The sequence below is a fragment of the Leptidea sinapis genome, chromosome 13 (assembly GCF_905404315.1).
Source record: "Leptidea sinapis chromosome 13, ilLepSina1.1, whole genome shotgun sequence".
NCBI lineage: Eukaryota > Metazoa > Arthropoda > Insecta > Lepidoptera > Pieridae > Leptidea > Leptidea sinapis.
In genome coordinates, this window is record NC_066277.1 from 1,489,666 (window position 1) to 1,508,345 (window position 18,680).

At 37.9% G+C, this 18,680-nt stretch overlaps 1 protein-coding gene across 1 annotated transcript in view; it reads right to left on the reverse strand.

The window, feature by feature from the left end:
* Positions 1 to 807: 807 nt before the first annotated feature.
* The window catches only part of LOC126967701 (nose resistant to fluoxetine protein 6-like), a 39,671-nt gene continuing 21,798 nt past the window's right edge, over positions 808 to 18,680 (reverse strand). The window contains exons 4-12 of the mRNA XM_050812303.1: positions 15,583 to 15,697; positions 15,332 to 15,419; positions 13,937 to 14,103; positions 12,307 to 12,492; positions 11,268 to 11,441; positions 8,669 to 8,819; positions 4,131 to 4,317; positions 1,543 to 1,685; positions 808 to 1,070 (exon numbers count right to left, since the gene is read on the reverse strand). Coding sequence (XP_050668260.1) covers positions 918 to 1,070; positions 1,543 to 1,685; positions 4,131 to 4,317; positions 8,669 to 8,819; positions 11,268 to 11,441; positions 12,307 to 12,492; positions 13,937 to 14,103; positions 15,332 to 15,419; positions 15,583 to 15,697 — 1,364 coding nt within the window. The 3' untranslated portion in view covers positions 808 to 917. The remainder of the gene's footprint in view (positions 1,071 to 1,542; positions 1,686 to 4,130; positions 4,318 to 8,668; positions 8,820 to 11,267; positions 11,442 to 12,306; positions 12,493 to 13,936; positions 14,104 to 15,331; positions 15,420 to 15,582; positions 15,698 to 18,680) is intronic.

The window sequence follows — 18,680 nt, forward strand, 5'->3', positions numbered from 1 at the left end:
GTTTGGTATACCAGAACATGGCCTGCCGACCGACCATGGCGAAAGCCGTACTGTCGGTCGTTGATCAACTGGTGACCTTCTAGGTATACCAAGAATAGGCGGTTAATTATGCATTCCATGATTTTGGAGAGCACCATGATTCAGGATCTGAACTGAGTCAGGGACTACACCTTTGAAATAAGAGTGCCGGCATAAACGCGTTAGCACCGGCGTCAACTCAGGGGCACACGTTCTAAGCACGATTGGAGAAATGCCACCCAGCCCGCTCGACTTAACGGTCACACCACATCGTAAGCATTCGCCTGCCACCTGCCTCCTGGTGTTAATTACAAATAGCATATATATATATATATATATATATATATATATATATATATATAATCAAAACAAACGTGTCACATTGTCATCGTCTGTGACAGATCAGTTTCCGTCTCAATAAAATATTTAAAAATTGCCGTCGTGCGTTGTGAATAAGTGTAAAAACAATTCTATATTAGTATTTGTGGCCATATATGATTATTTAAGGGAGAAAAAATTGTGTAACTAGTATCCCCCGTAACTGCACACACACTAGCATAACGGTACTTCACTTGCGTCACGGCGCGGTGTCCTTTTTTTTTACTCGTCCGTGTTTGTATAGATTGGTGTAGAACGGCGTAAAAGTGTGTTACCCAACACTATCTATCAAAACTTACAAATCACTCCTTTCTTTCTGATAGTTGCGGCATAACATACAATTTTATTGCATCTGATTTTGGTGTGATAACTGTTTACAAAAAAAATTAAAAATAAAATAAAAATAACAAATAGATTCTGACTTTTTATTTCAAGTTTAGATATAATTATGATTTTTAATGTTGGCAAGTAGATTTGATTTTCTTATCTTATTAATTACAACAGAAAAATATGTAAATTGATTATTTTTCTTCGGTTTCGTCCTTTGCGGTGAGCGGTGGAGATGGCGGTGCGAGACAAATGCGAATGACGTTGGACAAGGGCGCCTCCACGATGGTGAAGAGCAGCGCTCCTGTCGCGAACGACAAGAACAGGGTGCCAGCTAGGAGCAGGGTCTGCAGACAGAGGAGTCAACGATAACTATACATCCTGGTGATAATGGTTAATCGACAAAAAAATTTATACTGTTAATGATTTTTTAAATTTTAAGTAAACTTTTTGCATGCTAATTTAAATTAGCCGAATAGAAGACACTACAATAAATTTAAGATGTATACTGTATGCTGTATTCGACGCAATAAATAAATTTCATTTCATTCTATCATTACGTGGAAGCGTACCAAGAATACTGGCAGCATTTCCGCGTTGGATAGCTAGGTTGATCCGTGGACCGAAATAGCTGCCAGCGCTTGGGTTTCCAATAGCCTTATTAAGGCGCGAAGAGGAAATATGTATACTATAAATAACAAAAAGATGAAGGGATAAGAGTGGACTGGATTGCAATACTTTCACGCGACATTATCTGAATGGAAAATGTTCATTCTAATATAGAATCGCATCTAGTTCCGGCTTGGTTAGTTCACTTACCATATGCAATTCGGTGATCCGGACGGGGGTTGTCTGTATTCCGCTGAAGAGCCTCTCGAAGATCGGGTGCAGCAGGAAGACACTGTAGGTGGTGCGGCCGGTCCAGGTGAAGCCGCGCCACTCTAGCACGCCGCGATACACGTCTGATAAATAGGACAACGAGCAAGTTAACACACGCGGTAGGCAGTACATCACTTGGTGTTCCGTAGAGACGTCGGTTCATCGTGTGTCTTCTACCGCATTTATTACGGGGATTGTTTCGAAGAGCTGTTTCACCTGATTCCTGCCACCGAATTCCATCTTAGAACGAGACGCCACAATTTAGGAAATCATCTCCACCATCTGGATGCGGTCCTCCACAGTGCGGTTTTCAAGGAGCTTTCTTCCACGTACTACAAAGGTGTGGAAAGAGCTAGAGAGAGAAGATACGGCATGGGTACCGTCAAAAAAAACGCGTAGACCTTCCTTAAAGGCTGGCAACGCTCCTGTGATTCCTCTGGTATTGCAAGAGACTGTGGTCGGCGGTGATGACTTAGCACCAGGTGACCGTACGCTCGTTTGTCCTCCATTTCCAGAAAAAATTGTCGCGGGGGTGACGGTGGACTTACTTATTACTGAAGTATTGCTAAGCTACGTCAAAGTCAACTTACGTAATAAATATTGGCTAAATACCTTTATTTATTTACGGTGTGTGTGGATTGATGCATCTACTGTACCATGGCCTAGTATTATTGTTGATTCAGTAGTATTTGGCCGTGACTGTACTCAATAACTCTTGTTTTTACGTATTAATTTACATTTTTTTTTGAGTATTTGTAGTTTGAGTTAATACTCACTGCTGCATCACTTTACATATATTGTAACTGAAATGATTTGTGAGTGAGTGATTGTCACAATGAGTTTCTTGCCACTTCTTCTTATTAAAGCTCAACCCTCAAAGGAGGTGGATATAAAAAGAAAAGTCATTTCTTTGATCTGCCTGAATAAAGTGATTTTGATTAGACTCTAAAGGATTGAGCTTTTGATTACTGTTAGTAAAAATATAATATTAATTACAAGTTTAAGCAGAATTGTCAAATTGTAAGCAGAGGTACTCGTATTTGATGAGTATTGCATGATATGTAGTAGATTAGGATTATTTTATTGATGTTTGCTTGAGTTCTCGTAATAGGTTTCATCATGCTCGCTTAAATGTCACTGCTTGTGGCGGCGACATGGGACAGGTCGTCCCCTTCCCTAAAATATGGTTGAGGGAGGCGATGGCTGGCTCATGCGCCATGCTAGTGAACGGGCGCTGCTTGTGGTCGCTTATAAATTGATCACAGAATACCTTTATTTATTTATGGTATGTGTGGATGATGCAGCTACTGTACTCAATAACTTTTATATTAATTTACATTTACTTTTTGACTTACTCGTGTAAGGCATTGACTATTTGACGTTTGAGTATGTTTGTTGCATCATTTTACATATTATATTGTAATTGAATGATTTGTAAATCGATGGATATATAAATCTTGATATAAAAGAGTGGCAATGAGTTTCTTGCTACTTCTTCTCATTACCTAAACCCTTTATGAAGTAGCGGTAGATTCAATAAGAAAAATTTTTTTTTGACATTCATAAGTGTCATTTCCGTGACCTACATGAATAAAGTGATTTCGATTTGATTTGATTTGAAATGTTGAAAATATTTGATGAATACAAAGAGAAAGAATGGTTTGTTTTTATGATTTTATCTGATCAATACATGATATTATAATAAACTAGTATCCGTGCCGTTCATGTACGCTAACGTTATGTATTATATTAATTATAGTTTTATTATTCGTATGAAAACATTAACATACAATTACGATAAACATAGACAAAAATTTGTAGCAATTTTATATTTATTGTATAAACGCCTTATATGTTTAAGTGGACTGTATTAATACAAAAACCTTCGTGCTATCACGTGGATTGAATATTGCGTTAAATATGTGTTGTATATTTATAAAAATGCGATGTGCAAGAATGGGCATTAAAATTATTTTAATCTTTTTAAATTTTAAGTTTATCTTTGTCATTGCAAACTGATCGATAGCGGGCGAGAGCGGAGGCAACGGGAGCATAACATCACCAGAGCATGGATTCTTGAATGACCTGCAGCAGGTTGTTCAGTGAGGCTGCAGCGAGTCCTACTGAGATGCCGGTCGTGGTACGGGAGTCGCTCTTTGAGGATACGTGTTACTTCATACAACGAGGAAACTATAAAACAATTTACTATGATACTGATTGAGACGCAAAGCTCCTTGAAGTCTTTCTACAATATACTACTATATATGACGACCCGAATAGCCCTGTGGTTAGTGACCCTGTCTAGTGAGCTTAGAGGTCCCTGGTTTGAATCCTAGTAGGTGCAATCATTTATACGATGAATATGAATGTTTGTTTTCGAGTCATGAATGTTTATATCTATTTATGTATGTTTAAGTAAGTATATTGTATTAAATATATCGTAGTCTTATAGGTATCCATAGTATGAGCTATGCTAGTGTCAGTATTATTATTATTATATATTTAGAAATGAAGTGGAAAGGTATTACTCTCTATTTTGAAGATGGAGCCCAGCATGAGTAGCGCCACCAAGCCCTGGAACACCGGGCGGTGCGTGGCCGCAAACAGCGCGCGGAACCAGCGGGGCCAGACCACTCCATCCACGTAGAACAGAGCGCCGCTGAGTAGCACCGCTACACCCACCGGCAGCACCAGCATGTACACCCAGCGGTACTTCTGGGTCACAAAGTTTATTTATTTATTAGCATCGCCAACTCAATGTATATATATATATATATCTTTTATATCTCATAAATGAACTTATGTACTTAACTTAAAGTCTATAGTCAATTTTAAATTGTTATTAATTTTTATTTTATATTATATTAGTAATAAGTTAATAGTTATTAATAATAAGTATGTAATAGTTAATAGTTATCACAGCAGCAACTGTGAATGTTGTGAACATCTGTTATTGGTACTAGCATCAGTACAGTGCCGGATTAGCCATATAGCTAGTGTAGCAATTGCTACGGGCCCCGCGCAAAAGGGGGCCCCGCATGTTCCACTCATCTCTGTCTGAGCATATTTTTTAAAACTTATTAAGATATTTTTTAAAACTTATTAAGATATTTAATTTCTTGATGTGGCAAAAACGTGAAACGTTACAACTTTTTCTACTGAGATAAACCACATCAGACACTCGGTAACTGACTATTTCCAGTATATATACTAAGGGTTTCTCATTGAAAGAATTTAAAGAATAAGCTTATCCATTACTACATCAGTAATGTAATTTCCTAGATAGTGCTATGTAATTGTTATATGTGTGTACTGTTGATGTATCATTAAGAATAAATAAACACAATAATCACAAATTAATAACATTAAATATTATTATAAATAAGCGTAAGTCTAAATGTTATTGCACTTACAGGCAACAACCACGTACAAGTATTAACATACCTAATTTTTGAATTTTAATTATGCAACATAAGAACTAATACTAAGATACAATATAATACAATACAATTATATAATTAGTTTCTATAAAGTGAAAATTAATTTAAACGAACAAATCTTATTTTACTTAAATACGGCAGAAATAAAATATGACATTAAATTAATAATTTTTGTTGAACAGCAAATCCTGTCTACTACACTGGCCTTCAAAAGTAAGTATCACAATTTTAAAATTGGTATAACGTTTTAAGTTCACAAGATATACTTTCAAAATAAAAAGGACTCCAAAGAGAATTTAATTTTGTACATAAAAACTTTATAGTCGGTAACCTTCTTTTAAGAATTGGCTCAAAAAAAAACTTCAAAAACAAAACCATTCCTTTTTCAAAGTGGACGTTTCCGAATTACAATTTTACCATTCACATTTTTCATTCTGTTATAAATTTTTTTCAAGATTGATGGGTATTGTTTTAAAAATTTATGCTAAAAGCACATAACATTTATTTATCATGCCTCTTTCAGTTGAAGAATGTGCTAGGATCATGGCTTTTCTGGAACTAGGCATCATGCATCGCACTGCAAGAATGGTGGGTGTGACGGTACGAACGGTCCAGAAGGTAAAGCGAAGGTACGAAGAACTGGACACCATCTGAGGAGATCTTGTAATGGCAGACCCAGGTGTACCAGTGCCCGAGAAGATCGTTATATTATTTCCACTGTGTTAAGAAATCGCCAACAAAATGCAGTTGAAGTCCAGCAACAGCTACTTCAGACCCGAAGGGACTACATTAGTGACAGTACAGTGAGAAGAAGACTTGCTGAAGCAAATTTGAAACCCCGAAGACCAGCGAGTGGCCCAAAACTCGAGAGACAGCATCGAGTAGCGAGACTGCGATACGCCCGTGAACACATGCAGTGGGATGAAGAAGAATGGTCAAGAATTTTGTTTGCAGATGAGTCTCGATTCTCCCTTTACACTTCTGATGGAAGGCGAAGTGTTTACAGGCGACCTGGTGAGCGATACCTTCAAGCCTGCATCTCAGAAAGAGTCCAATACGGTGGAGGCAGTGTACATGTATGGGCTGGCATATCTTCAGAAGGTCGCACAGAGCTAGTAGCCATAGAAAATGGCACCCTGACATTTTCATGACATCTCGAGAATAGAAAGAATTCAATGAAGTTTTTTGTTAGTTTCACGCTACATGAGTAATAAAATACAACTGACAGTGCACGTCATGTTATTCAAGTTGACTGGTTGGTGTGCGAGTGATTATTAGCTTATTGTGCCGATATTATCATTAACAATGTCACGACTAAGACGATCAAATTAATCCTGACAAAGACGTAATGCAACTAGGATTCGAAACATTGCGAATGAAAGGACTGAAGAAAAGAACCGCGTTAGTATGGATCGACTTCGTGCTATAAATCACAAGAGCAAAGCGTAGCAGCCTGTAAAACGGATCGGCTGGCAATATATTTATCTATTCAATGATATGTTGGACACCTCCAACATTCATTGCTATGCAGACGACGGCACTGGTGATGCTGTATACATGGGCCATGCAGGTCTCTCTCGGGAAATCGTCGACCAGTGCCGGGAGAAACTTGTGTCTTCTATCGAGTCCCCTCTTGAGAAGGTCGCGAAATGGGACAAATTGAACCTTTTCCAATTTAACCCCCAGAAGACTCAAGTTTGCGCGTTTACCACTAAAAAAACCCCATTTGTCGTATCACCGCTCTTCGACAACACTTCCCTTAGAGCCTCGCCTAGTATCGGAATACTGGGTCTCGAAATCTCGAGCGATTGCCAATTTCGTGGTCATCTAGAGGGCAAAGCCAAATTGGCTTCAAAGAAACTGGGCGTCATTAATAGAGCACGGCAATACTTCAAGCCGGCCCACATACTAGCGCTCTACAAAGCGCAGGTCCGGCCACACATGGAGTATTGCTGTCATTTCTGGTCTGGCGCACCCCAGTATCAGCTCGATCCATTTGACCGCGTGCAACGCAGAGCAGCTCGAATTGTCGGGGACCCAGTGCTCTGTGAACGGCTGGATCACTTGGCGTTGCGTAGAGACGTCGCTTCATTGTGTGTCTTCTACCGCATTTATCACGGGGAGTGTTCCGAAGAGCTGCTTCACCTGACTCCTGTCGCCGAATTCCACCTTCGCATGACACGCCACAAGTTAGGTTATCATCCTCACCATCTGGATGTGTGGCGGTCCTCCACAGTGCGGTATTCAAGGATCTTTCTTCCACGTACTATAAAGCTGTGGAATGAACTTCCTTGTGCGGTGTTTCCGGGACGATACGACATGGGTACCTTCAAAAAAAGCGCGTACACCTTCCTTAAAGGCCGGCAACGCTCCTGTGATTCCTCTGGTGTTGCAAGAGACTGTGGGCGGCGGTGATAACTTAACAACAGGTGACCCGTACGCTCGTTTATCCTCCTATTCCATAAAAAAAGAAACGAAATCGTCCAGTAAAACCTCAGAGATCAACAACTTAAAGATAATTTTCGATGCACAAGAAGAAATTTATGAAGTAGGTACTGATTTGAATCGAGCAGCGTTTCGATACGATTGCAGTACTTATACTGTACTGTAGTACTGCTTGCATACTAGCTTTCGCATTGGGCCGATGGACGTTGTTTGCGAGTATTCTGCGGAGAAACGCAAGAATTGTGCTGCCATTTTCTAGAAAACACTCAAAAATACAATGTTTGTTTCCAAATGACCTCATTTGGGGCAGACATCTACTAGAGCTAAAGACTTGAAATTTGGTAGGAATATTCTTTTCACCGAGTAGAAGTTAGCTAAGAACGGATTTTCCAAAATTCCATCCGCAAGAGTTTTTTTTTATTATGAACAGAACAACGTCTGTCGGGTCAACTAGTATACAATCAAATAAATATATAGAATAGAATAAAACCACCTTGGAATCATTACCTATTACTGTTGAGAAGTATCACCAAAAATTTCAACATTTATTCTTTAATTAATATCATTAGGGGTTGCAAACAAACATTTTGCTCGGAATTTTATTTAATTATGCATATTCGGGATGTGGCTCCCGGGAAAGTCATTTATATCTTTGAGAAAGAACCCTGGGACTGAACTAACTCTGTTAGAAGACAGAGTGAAGGCATTTTGTATTGAAAATTGTTAACATGTAAAAAATGTCAAAAACACGGAAAAAATTACTATTTTTGTAGGGGCCGGGTCTGCAATTACGGAGGATGACAAAAGAGTTTCACAGACGAAAAACAAAACGAGCCGAGTGAGGTCCTGCATCCAGCATCATGAATAAACACTATTGGAGAAGATCGGATCAAAAGAAACCGCTTGAAGTTTCGATAGATGGAAAGCTGGCAATAAGTGGTTCTGTTAAGATTTCAACAATTTCATGCTTAACAGGAAAAACTTGGAGCGACAGTGCATGAGTCGTCAAAGAAGCAAACGGCATAAATATATAGGCATAATCTATATTATTTTCCAGTCAATACATTACTCGCGCCAATTCTATGGATACTCAGGAGACGAAGACCGGGATTGGTCGGCGATGAGTGGCACATACCGGCTGCAGAGTCTGTCATTCATGGCGTTGTGATCGTGGAACTAACCTGATATTTAGTGAAGTCTTTCTTCTCCTTCTGCCAATGATGAGCAAGAAGAGCGGCGCCCATGCCCACCGTGTACGAGGAGAGGTTGGTGTGGCCGGGGATGTATACGTAGAAGAAAGTCCTGGTGAACAAGTATAAGACTCGGTACGATCTGCAAAAACAAAATGAACAAATGAATCAATAACATAACTTTTTACCAGTGGGAGTCTCCTTTGCACAGGATTTTTGCCTTTGCCGGCTAGATTATGGGTATCACAACGGCGCCCATTTCTGCCGTGAAGCAGTTATACGTGAGCTTTACTGTATTTCGCTCTGAAGGGCGTCGAGCTAGTGAAATTACTTGGCAAATGAGACTCTCATGTCTCAACGTGACGAGCGCAGATGTAGTGCCCCTCAGATTTTTATAGTTTCTCAAGACTCCTGAGCGGCACCGCAATGTAATGTAATGCAGCGTATTACAACTACTATTAGCTGAATGTCCTGCTCGTCTTGTCCCTTGTTGTCATAAAAAAAACTTCGCCAACCAAACTAAAACAATTTGCAGAAATTTATAGTAAGAGTCAATCAAATCATGTATGTTTACATGTACAGATGTATTGATGTTTTGATTATGAAATAATATTTTATTTCTTTACAGTTTATTTCAAACGGACTCAGAGCCTGGGCTCTTATATTACGAGCTGCGCCGGCTTCAAACATAGATGTGAAATCTCAATCCAAAGTTATATTACGAGCTGCGCCGTCCTTCAAACATAGATGTGAAGTCTCAATCCAAAGTTATATTACGAGCTGCGCCGTCCTTCAAACATAGATGTGAAGTCTCAATCCAAAGTTATATTACGAGCTGCGCCGTCCTTCAAACATAGATGTGAAGTCTCAATCCAAAGTTATATTACGAGCTGCGCCGGCTTCAAACATAGATGTGAAATCTCAATCCAAAGTTATATTACGAGCTGCGCCGTCCTTCAAACATAGATGTGAAATCTCAATCCAAAGTTATATTACGAGCTGCGCCGTCCTTCAAACATAGATGTGAAATCTCAATCCAAAGTTATATTACGAGCTGCGCCGTCCTTCAAACATAGATGTGAAATCTCAATCCAAAGTTATATTACGAGCTGCGCCATCCTTCAAACATAGATGTGAAATCTCAATCCAAAGTTATCTTACGAGCTGCGCCGTCCTTCAAACATAGATGTGAAATCTCAATCCAAAGTTATCTTACGAGCTGCGCCGTCCTTCAAACATAGATGTGAAATCTCAATCCAAAGTTATATTACGAGCTGCGCTGTCCTTCAAACATAGATGTGAAGTCTCAATCCAAAGTTATATTACGAGCTGCGCCGTCCTTCAAACATAGATGTGAATACTAAAAGCAAAGTTATATTACGAGCTGCGCCGTCCTTCAAACATAGATGTGAAGTATAAGAGCCAAGTTACATTACAAGCTGCGCCGTCCTTCAAACATAGATGTGAAGTATAAGAGCCAAGTTAAATTACAAGCTGCGCCGTCCTTCAAACAGAGATGTGAAGTATAAGAGCCAAGTTACATTACAAGCTGCGCCGTCCTTCAAACATAGATGTGAAGTATAAGAGCCAAGTTACATTACAAGCTGCGCCGTCCTTCAAACATAGATGTGAAGTATAAGAGCCAAGTTACATTACAAGCTGCGCCGTCCTTCAAACATAGATGTGAAGTATAAGAGCCAAGTTACATTACAAGCTGCGCTGTCCTTCAGACCTTTGAACTTTTGCATCATGACTGAAAAAGACGCCGCTGTGGCCTTTCTAGTCCTCCGTGTGCTCCTCCCATTCGCCATCTATATCTATACCTTGTCCATAATATTTATTTAATTTTTTATTTAAAGATAACAATAATAACTTTATCCATTTAACTTATTCTAATGTATAAATATATGTGTTATTATGAAAGGTGCTAGTGTTTTAGAACAGTAAGCAAATTTTTATATTACTAAAGTTTTAAATATTCAAAATAGATGGCGCTGTGATCAAACCCGAGATCCTGGTTCATTAAGCGCAAACCTAACGTTTCAGACTCGATCAGCTAGTTTGTAACTCGTAGATACATGGTTTACCAAATTAGTACTTATTCTAATTAATAAACAAATAAAAGCAATGAACAAAGTTTGGTATGCACATAAAAGTAAGCAGCAGCATAGCAGCTGGGGCTTCGGCCCCCTAAGAACAATTAGTATTTCGGCTTACAGAGCTAATTTTACTAGTGGAAGGCTCCTTTGCACAGGATGCCGGCTAGATTATGGGTACCACAATGGCGCCTATTTCTGCCGTGAAGCAGTAATGTGTAAGCTTTATTGTGTTTCGGTCAGAAAGGCGCCGTAGCTAGTAAAATTACTGGGCAAACGAGACTTAGCATCTTATATCTTAAGCAGACGAGTGCAATTGTAGTGCCGCTCAGAATTTTTGAGTTTTTCAAGAATCCTGAGCCGCACTGCATTGTAATGGGCTGGGCGTATCAATGACCATCAGCTGAACGTCCTGCTCGTCTCGTCCCTTATTGTCATAAAAAAATCCCATTAAATATGTAATTAAATAACAAAAGTATGAATGAGCTAGTTACTCGGGCGTCTGTATGACTACAGCGTCGAGGTCTCGCAGGTAGGTCGTGGCTGCGACGATGATGAACGCCAGTCCTACCAGACCCAGCACGGCCCAGTTCCGAGCGCGACGTCCTCTTGCCACTACCAGAACCACCAGCCCGATGCAGAACAACTGCGTGTCGGCAGCCAGGTACCTGCGCGGGACACCACACAACGAACGTACAGTACTTACAGTATCATTTTGCCCTCTCTTTACTAAGTATCCTTAGAGAGATGGGAATGGCTAATAACAAGCTAATACACGAGAATATTGTTAAATGTAACATAAGCTGAGCATGATGTCCTTTGTCTAAATGTATCTGTTTAATACGTCGTACTTGTATATTCTATCATAAATCATTTGAAGCAATTAATTATATTATAATTAGCTAGCAGTGTTCTCGGTAGGCGGCAGGGTCGGCAGTGGGTATCACACGTTAAGACGCGGTCATACCTAAATATCAACAAAATATTAGTTTCTTAGAAAGTCGATTACAACGGAATGAAAATATTCCGACGCAAAAAATACAGTGCACAAAGAAGGTCTTAAATTTTTTTTTGAACGGAATAGAATATTTATATATAATTAGAAATATCCAATAAAAGATTTGGAAGTTGCTTCCCAAAAATAAACTTTGGAGTAAATAATCTCTGAATTTTCAGCTATTTTTCTTCTTTTTTTAAACAATTTAATAGAATTAGTATTTTTCTAAAACTTAAACCGAACTTAATATGTAAATTTTAAAGAAAAGAAAATCAGTAAAATAAATGTCCATTTGCACCTTAGTCTTTATCACAAATATTATCGCGCCTTAACGAGTCCTATCAATATATTTTGGAAATGACTTCTTATAAGAACCGGTTAAAACAAATTTGTTGATGTGAAACTCACATAATTATAGTATGGAACTGCTAATGTTCATCATCTTTCTATGGGAAATGCATTCTAGTTTTAATCATTTAAGAAATCCAAAAAACGAACACATTAATTAATAAATATAAATGAGTATGATGGGTTACCAGGACTGTGGCGCGCACTGGTCTCGGTCGTAGATGTAGTTGTTAATGTAGAGGAGATGAGCCCACCAGTAGGAGCGACACGCCGTGGACTCGTAGGTCACCACGTAGTCCCAGAGGGGCCCGTCCCCCGCGAACCTCATCCACGTTGCCAGAAGCCCCAGAACCAGGGCATATGATGGAGTTAGTCTAAAGTGACAACGAAACAAAAATCAACGTGTGAAGTGTGAGTAATGTTTGGTGACATCAATATTCAATTTCAAATATTTTTATTCAAAAAAGGATGTGACATCACTGATTGAAAGTCAAAAAAATCTACCACCCATTCCAAAATGAATGCCTCATGCCTGAGAAGAATGGGCGCAACAAACTCAGCGGGCTTGTTTTTTTCATCAAAAAAAGTACAAAAAAGTTACAAAGTAATATTGTACATAGTCTGAGGGGGGTCGCTCCATTCCCAATCTGTGGTATCATGAAGAAAGTCATTTATGTTAAAGTAACCTTTACCACACAAACGTTTTTTAACAATTCTTTTGAATAACGTAGTAATTTGTTATGAACATTTTCTGGGATCTTGTTCTAAAAGCATATACATAATAATACATTTTGTATGTACTCTATGAATCTCTAGAGCTCGGAGTATTTGTGTAAAGCCTTATACCAGGGTTGTTATTCATCATAGATTATTAACTCCTACAAAGAAAATATCCATCCAGGCTTGACAGAAGCACAGGAATCATTAGAATGAATGAATAAAAAACAACCGAAGGACAAGTTTGATTCAGATGAAGAAGCCTTTGAAGATCATCCCATAATTCATAGAATCAATAATAATTGTTGAAAATCAGAAATCCATCTTAATATAAAGATGTAAAATTAATTGTAATTTGTATTTATTAAATTGGGTATCTATATGGTTTAGGCAGAAAATGAATATATAAATAAAATAAAATAAGAAAAGACTATTTGATACCCTTGCAGAATTTTAACTTCTAATTCATATTATGTACTTGTGTATAATAAATATGTTTATTTGAATGCATTTAAAAAAACGTGAAAAACAAATATTGTTTCAATATATTATATGGCAATATTAATAATTACTACCTTTGGAAGTACTATAGGTTTTGAATGGCTAAAGTAGATATTTATCTGTTTTTGAAATGTTTTTATCATAGGCATTATATATCGCTTGCAAACATTCTTACACAAATATAAAACTAAATGTTAGCCAATGTTGATCAGCGTCACTCTTGCAGAGTGAAGTTTATGTATTTATCTACACCCATGCTATAAATCCTCTATTAAAGATTCTAAACAGCTTATTGCCAACATTAAAACACTTAATGTCCTAATGACCATTACATCATCGAAACGAGTGTTATAAAAAATCTTTTATAGAGGATTCATATTATGGGTGTAGATAAAGTCTTGTATGCAACTGTTGATAATTAGGTAAGAATTAAAACACTCACGTGATACTATTATCACACTCGGCTTCGTCTCGTGTGATAAACCCACATTCGTGTTTTAACACCCCTTATTACACAACAGTTGCATCAATAACTATTACTCCACCTATCTTTCCATTTACTATTACTGCTACTAATACAAGTAAGTTAAATGGGGGTACCTGATCCATCTCAAGAGAAGGCCGTTTAAAATGTAAGAGTAGGAGACTCTATGCGTCTCCGTGTAAATGACGAAGTTGTAGGTGAGCAGGAAGCCCGACAGCATGAAGAAGGTGCAGGTGGTGAGGGTCCCGTTGTACACAAGGAACATCTCCGGTTTGCCGTACCCCTGCACATCGCGTATGATATATACACCACGACCATTACACACACAAGAGCAGGAAACGGTATCACCGTACTTTTAATATTTCTTCTTCGTCGTTACACTCTTAAGAGAGCGGTCGTGTTCATCACGAAGTGAAATCTTTTGGGCAGTTGTGGTTCGCCCCAACGAGAATTCGCCGCTTTTCCCTGCTGTCCGATAGTCTGGTGAACTCGTTCAACCCACAGCAGACTTAATTTGGTCGGTCCATCGCATGGGTGAACTTCCCCACCCTCTGGTACTCCCCACTTTGCCCTGCACGACAAGTCGCTCAATGCACTCACCTTCGCGCCGGGAGACGTGTTCGAAGAACTTAAGAATGCGACTTATATATTATTTTATATACTTATGTAATATTGAGACTGTTCTGCGAGGTTTGTTTTCTTTGGACGTTAAAAAAAATTTACAAAAAAAACAACCGACTTCAAAAACACTATTCCAAAACAATAAATATAATATGCACTGAAAAGCATAAAAATAATTGCGTATTTTCATACAATCTAATAGCTAGTTACGATTATTGTTATTTTTGGAATTGGTCCTTCCGCCGCGACCCGCTCTCGCCTCCTCACGACTCAAGCACATCTCACCTATAACTATGTATGTAGTTACAAACCTATCTTGGATGACACCGACTCCAAAAATTAGAATAATGGTAACTAGAATTAGATCTTCAAAGAAAACACAGCCTCCTGTGTTCCTTTGTTGTTGGGGATAATTACTAGCGGCGGTGATCACTCACCTCTATGTGACCTAAACGCTCGTTTGTCCTCCTATAGTAAATATATGCTACCATATGTTATTAGGAGGATGGAGGATATATATAGCCTGTACTAATGCAATTCAATTAGCTTGGCCACCACGGCCCCCCACCGGCTTCGCAGCTAAGTTACCTAATAGAGGAAGGTCGGTTGAGGATTTTAATCTGAGTCCGACATTGAATCCTGCTTTTTAAGCATTATTAAATGTATTATCGATTCCATTTACCTCCTCTCGAAAACAAAATAACAACTTTGTCATTGGCCCGTACAAATATTGTATATTTTCGTTCTATTTCTTGGTTATTATTCAATGGGTATTACCCATTGATTTAGTCAAGTGTTTATAAGTTGCATCAGATTTAAATTAGATAATCAATTACAGAGTTAATTTTTTTTTACTTAACGTTTTTTATTAAAAAAGTGATCTGACAAACCTCCTCAACTTTGTGTGGGTTCTCCACGTACGAGAACACCGCCATCAGGATAGTGTGGGATAACACCACGCAAACCATCGTCAAGGTTCTGAAAAAATACACGAGCTACGTCACAACAGGTATCACTCACTGGTTGGCAACATATTATTATATATTTATATTTTATTGTTTCTTCAATCTTATAAATATTCAAATTCAAAATTGCATAGAAATATCCTACAATAGATACAGATTAAGAAAGAGAGTACAACCTGATGGCATTAATTGATTTCAATCTTTCCAGCCTGGGCTCTGGTCCGATTCCGCTGGGCGCCACTAATTTAGACCAATTTTTCTTTATTGAAAATGCCAATAAATATTTGTTACCTGAAATGTAATTAATTTATTTAACCGAGTCCCAAAATCATACTAAAAGTGTAAAAGTTTGATTGTCAACCAAGAACAAAAACAGTAGCAAAAGGGCCCGCCCCCTCGTATCCAAAGTCAGCCTGACATATTCAATTTAGCATAAATCTATTCACCAAATTAGGGAAAAACTTCTATATTAGATTAAAGATTTTGGTACTAAACAAAATATCATGTTGAGGGGAGAAAAATAACTTTCCCATCATTGAGATCTTCTTGCAGTCTCTTAATTTCAGACTTTCTCTTATTTTGAGACTTTCAAAAGCAACTTATTCAGATAAAAAAATATAAATAAATAAAATAAAAAGCCTTTTATTTCTGCAAATGTGTGATTATAATGATGACGTGTATTTTAACTAAATGCTAATTATAATATTATTTGAAAAAATCTAGAAATTAAGGAAATTATTTAGTGTAACAAGTGCCCCTCTCTAAGCGATGGGAAAGGCCTCCTCTAAAGAATTTCATTTGTCTGTGTCTTGAGCTATTTGTGGCTAGTTTTTTTTTGTTATTTCATCTGCCCATATTGTGTGATATGTTTGCCGTATTCCACAATACTACCCTGCTGGTCCACCTCTCTTCTAGCCTTGCTACGTGATCTGCTCATAACCATTTTAGTTGTTAAGCTTGGGTTAGAGCACCTTTGGCTTCTGATTATTGGCCTAAATTTATTATATTATAGTATTTCTTATTATTTTATAATCTGATATCTTAATAAATAATACAATTCAGAATGTCGACGTGAATGGCAGGAGATCTACTGGGACTCCTCTTGGTATAGGGGTACCATAAGGGTCTATTCTTAGACCGTTGCTCTTCCTAATTTACATAAATGATGTATTTAACCTTGTAGAAGAAAAACAATACTTGTTTGCGGATGACACTTCACTCATATTCAAAGTGAAAAGAAACCAAGTTTTGATGATGAAGTAAGCAATGCTCTATCTGACATCGTGTACTGGCTTAGCGCCAGTAACCTATTGTTACTCGTAAAACTGAATAAGTTAAATTTACCGCGCCAAAGAGGTGGTAGAACCGGTAGAATCTGCTATATTTCTTGGCATTATTCTTGATTCCAAATTGCAATGGGCCCCCATATTGAAGGATTAGCGAATTAGTTCTGCAGCATATGCGGTTAAGAGAAAAATTTAAAGAAATAAACATTTTGACTGTTGAATCTCAATATATTCTTGATATGTTCTGTATGTTTTTAAGTATATTAAGTAATTTGCTAGAAAAACTGCCACAATCATAATGCTTACACGAGGAATAAACATAGTCCTTTATTGGGCGATGTATATGCTTTTACAACATGATCCCAGAAAATATATCAAACAAATGTGTTACAAAATTTAAGAGAATTGTTATAAATTTAAGATAAAACGTTAGCGTGGTAAAGGTTACAAATGATTTTCTTAATGATACCTCAGACTGGGAATGGAGCGGGCACCCTTAGGCCTTTTAATTATAAATGTTTATTGTACGATAATATTACACTGTTACCATATTTTCATGAAAAAAAAATCCCGCTGAGTTTTTTGCGCCCGTACTTCTCAGGTCTGAGGCTTATTATTTCGAATGTGTGGTAGATTTGACTTTCAATTTGAATTTGAAATAAAAATACCATCGATCGAATTTCAAATATTCCTCCAAATTTTTTATTGTAAAATGGATCTGCGTCGGGAACATTTTCGTACGATGATTTTTATGATTTGGCTTTAGACCAGACGAGTCTATTGATCGACTTCAAATGATGTTTACGGATGAAGAACCTTCTAAAGCATCTGCCGTTGGCAAAACGCACTCGTAATTTAAGCGTGTATTGCAGATTGGATGGGAAAGTGTTCACAAGATTCTACACGAGCAGATTTACGCAAGAAGAATAGTTTCGCGTTGGGTGGCGCACACGCTCATCGAAATCCTGGATTCATCATTGCGGTCCCGAAACAAAGCGTCATTCGACAGTGTGGTTGTTTCAAAACGAACCACTTTACCAGTGGGGGCTTACTTACTTACTTACCGCTCCTTTTCACAGGAAGCTAGCTAGATTATGGGTACCACAACGGCGCCATTTCTGACGTGTAGCAGTAATGTGTAAACATTACTGTGTTTCGGTCTGAATGGCTCCGTAGCTAGTAAAATTACTGGGCAAATGTGACTTAACATCTTATGTCTCAAGGTGACGAGCGCAATTTTAGTGCCGCTCAGAATTTTTGGGTTTTTGAAGAATCTTGAGCGGCACTGCATTGTAATGGCTAAGGCTTATCAATTACCATCAGCTGAATGTTCCGCTCGTCTCATCCCTTATATCAATAAAAATATATATATTGAGAAGCGTAGGTAAAATGAGAATGGCAGAGATGGGCCCACATACCTAATTTAAAAATTTTCGAAGCATCATTTATAGGCAAGTTGATATAAATTATGAGGTTATTCGATGTTCATATAAAAATGATTGAAATTCTAGGATTTGGGAGTCAAAAGAAAGAAAATATTAAATTTGGTAACACAATAAGTTTTCTTTTGCCTTCGAGAATACGGTAGAAGAGGTGTCTGCGGCAGACTGGAAAAAGTGGTTGGAACACTGGTTTAGACGCATGAGACTTTGTATAGAGGCTGGTGAACAGTAATTTGAAAAGAATTAATAAAATTATTTTATCCATTTTAGGTGATTTTGTAGTTTCTCAAAAACTTTCTGAGTGCCCACGTATGTTGATTACTGTGATACTGTCAATTGCGTTGATTAGAATAATCGCTTAGATTGATAGAACGCGTGTAAGGCACTTTTACAGCGCAACATGGGTCTTTTTTTATATGCTTAAATTTTTCTTAAATGAAAATGTGGAGATATGTCCACACAACGCTACCCACATTCTCTCCTTTAGATAAACTGAAAAAAATACTTTCCTAAAACTAACTAGTGTCTTCTTCCAATATTTAGACA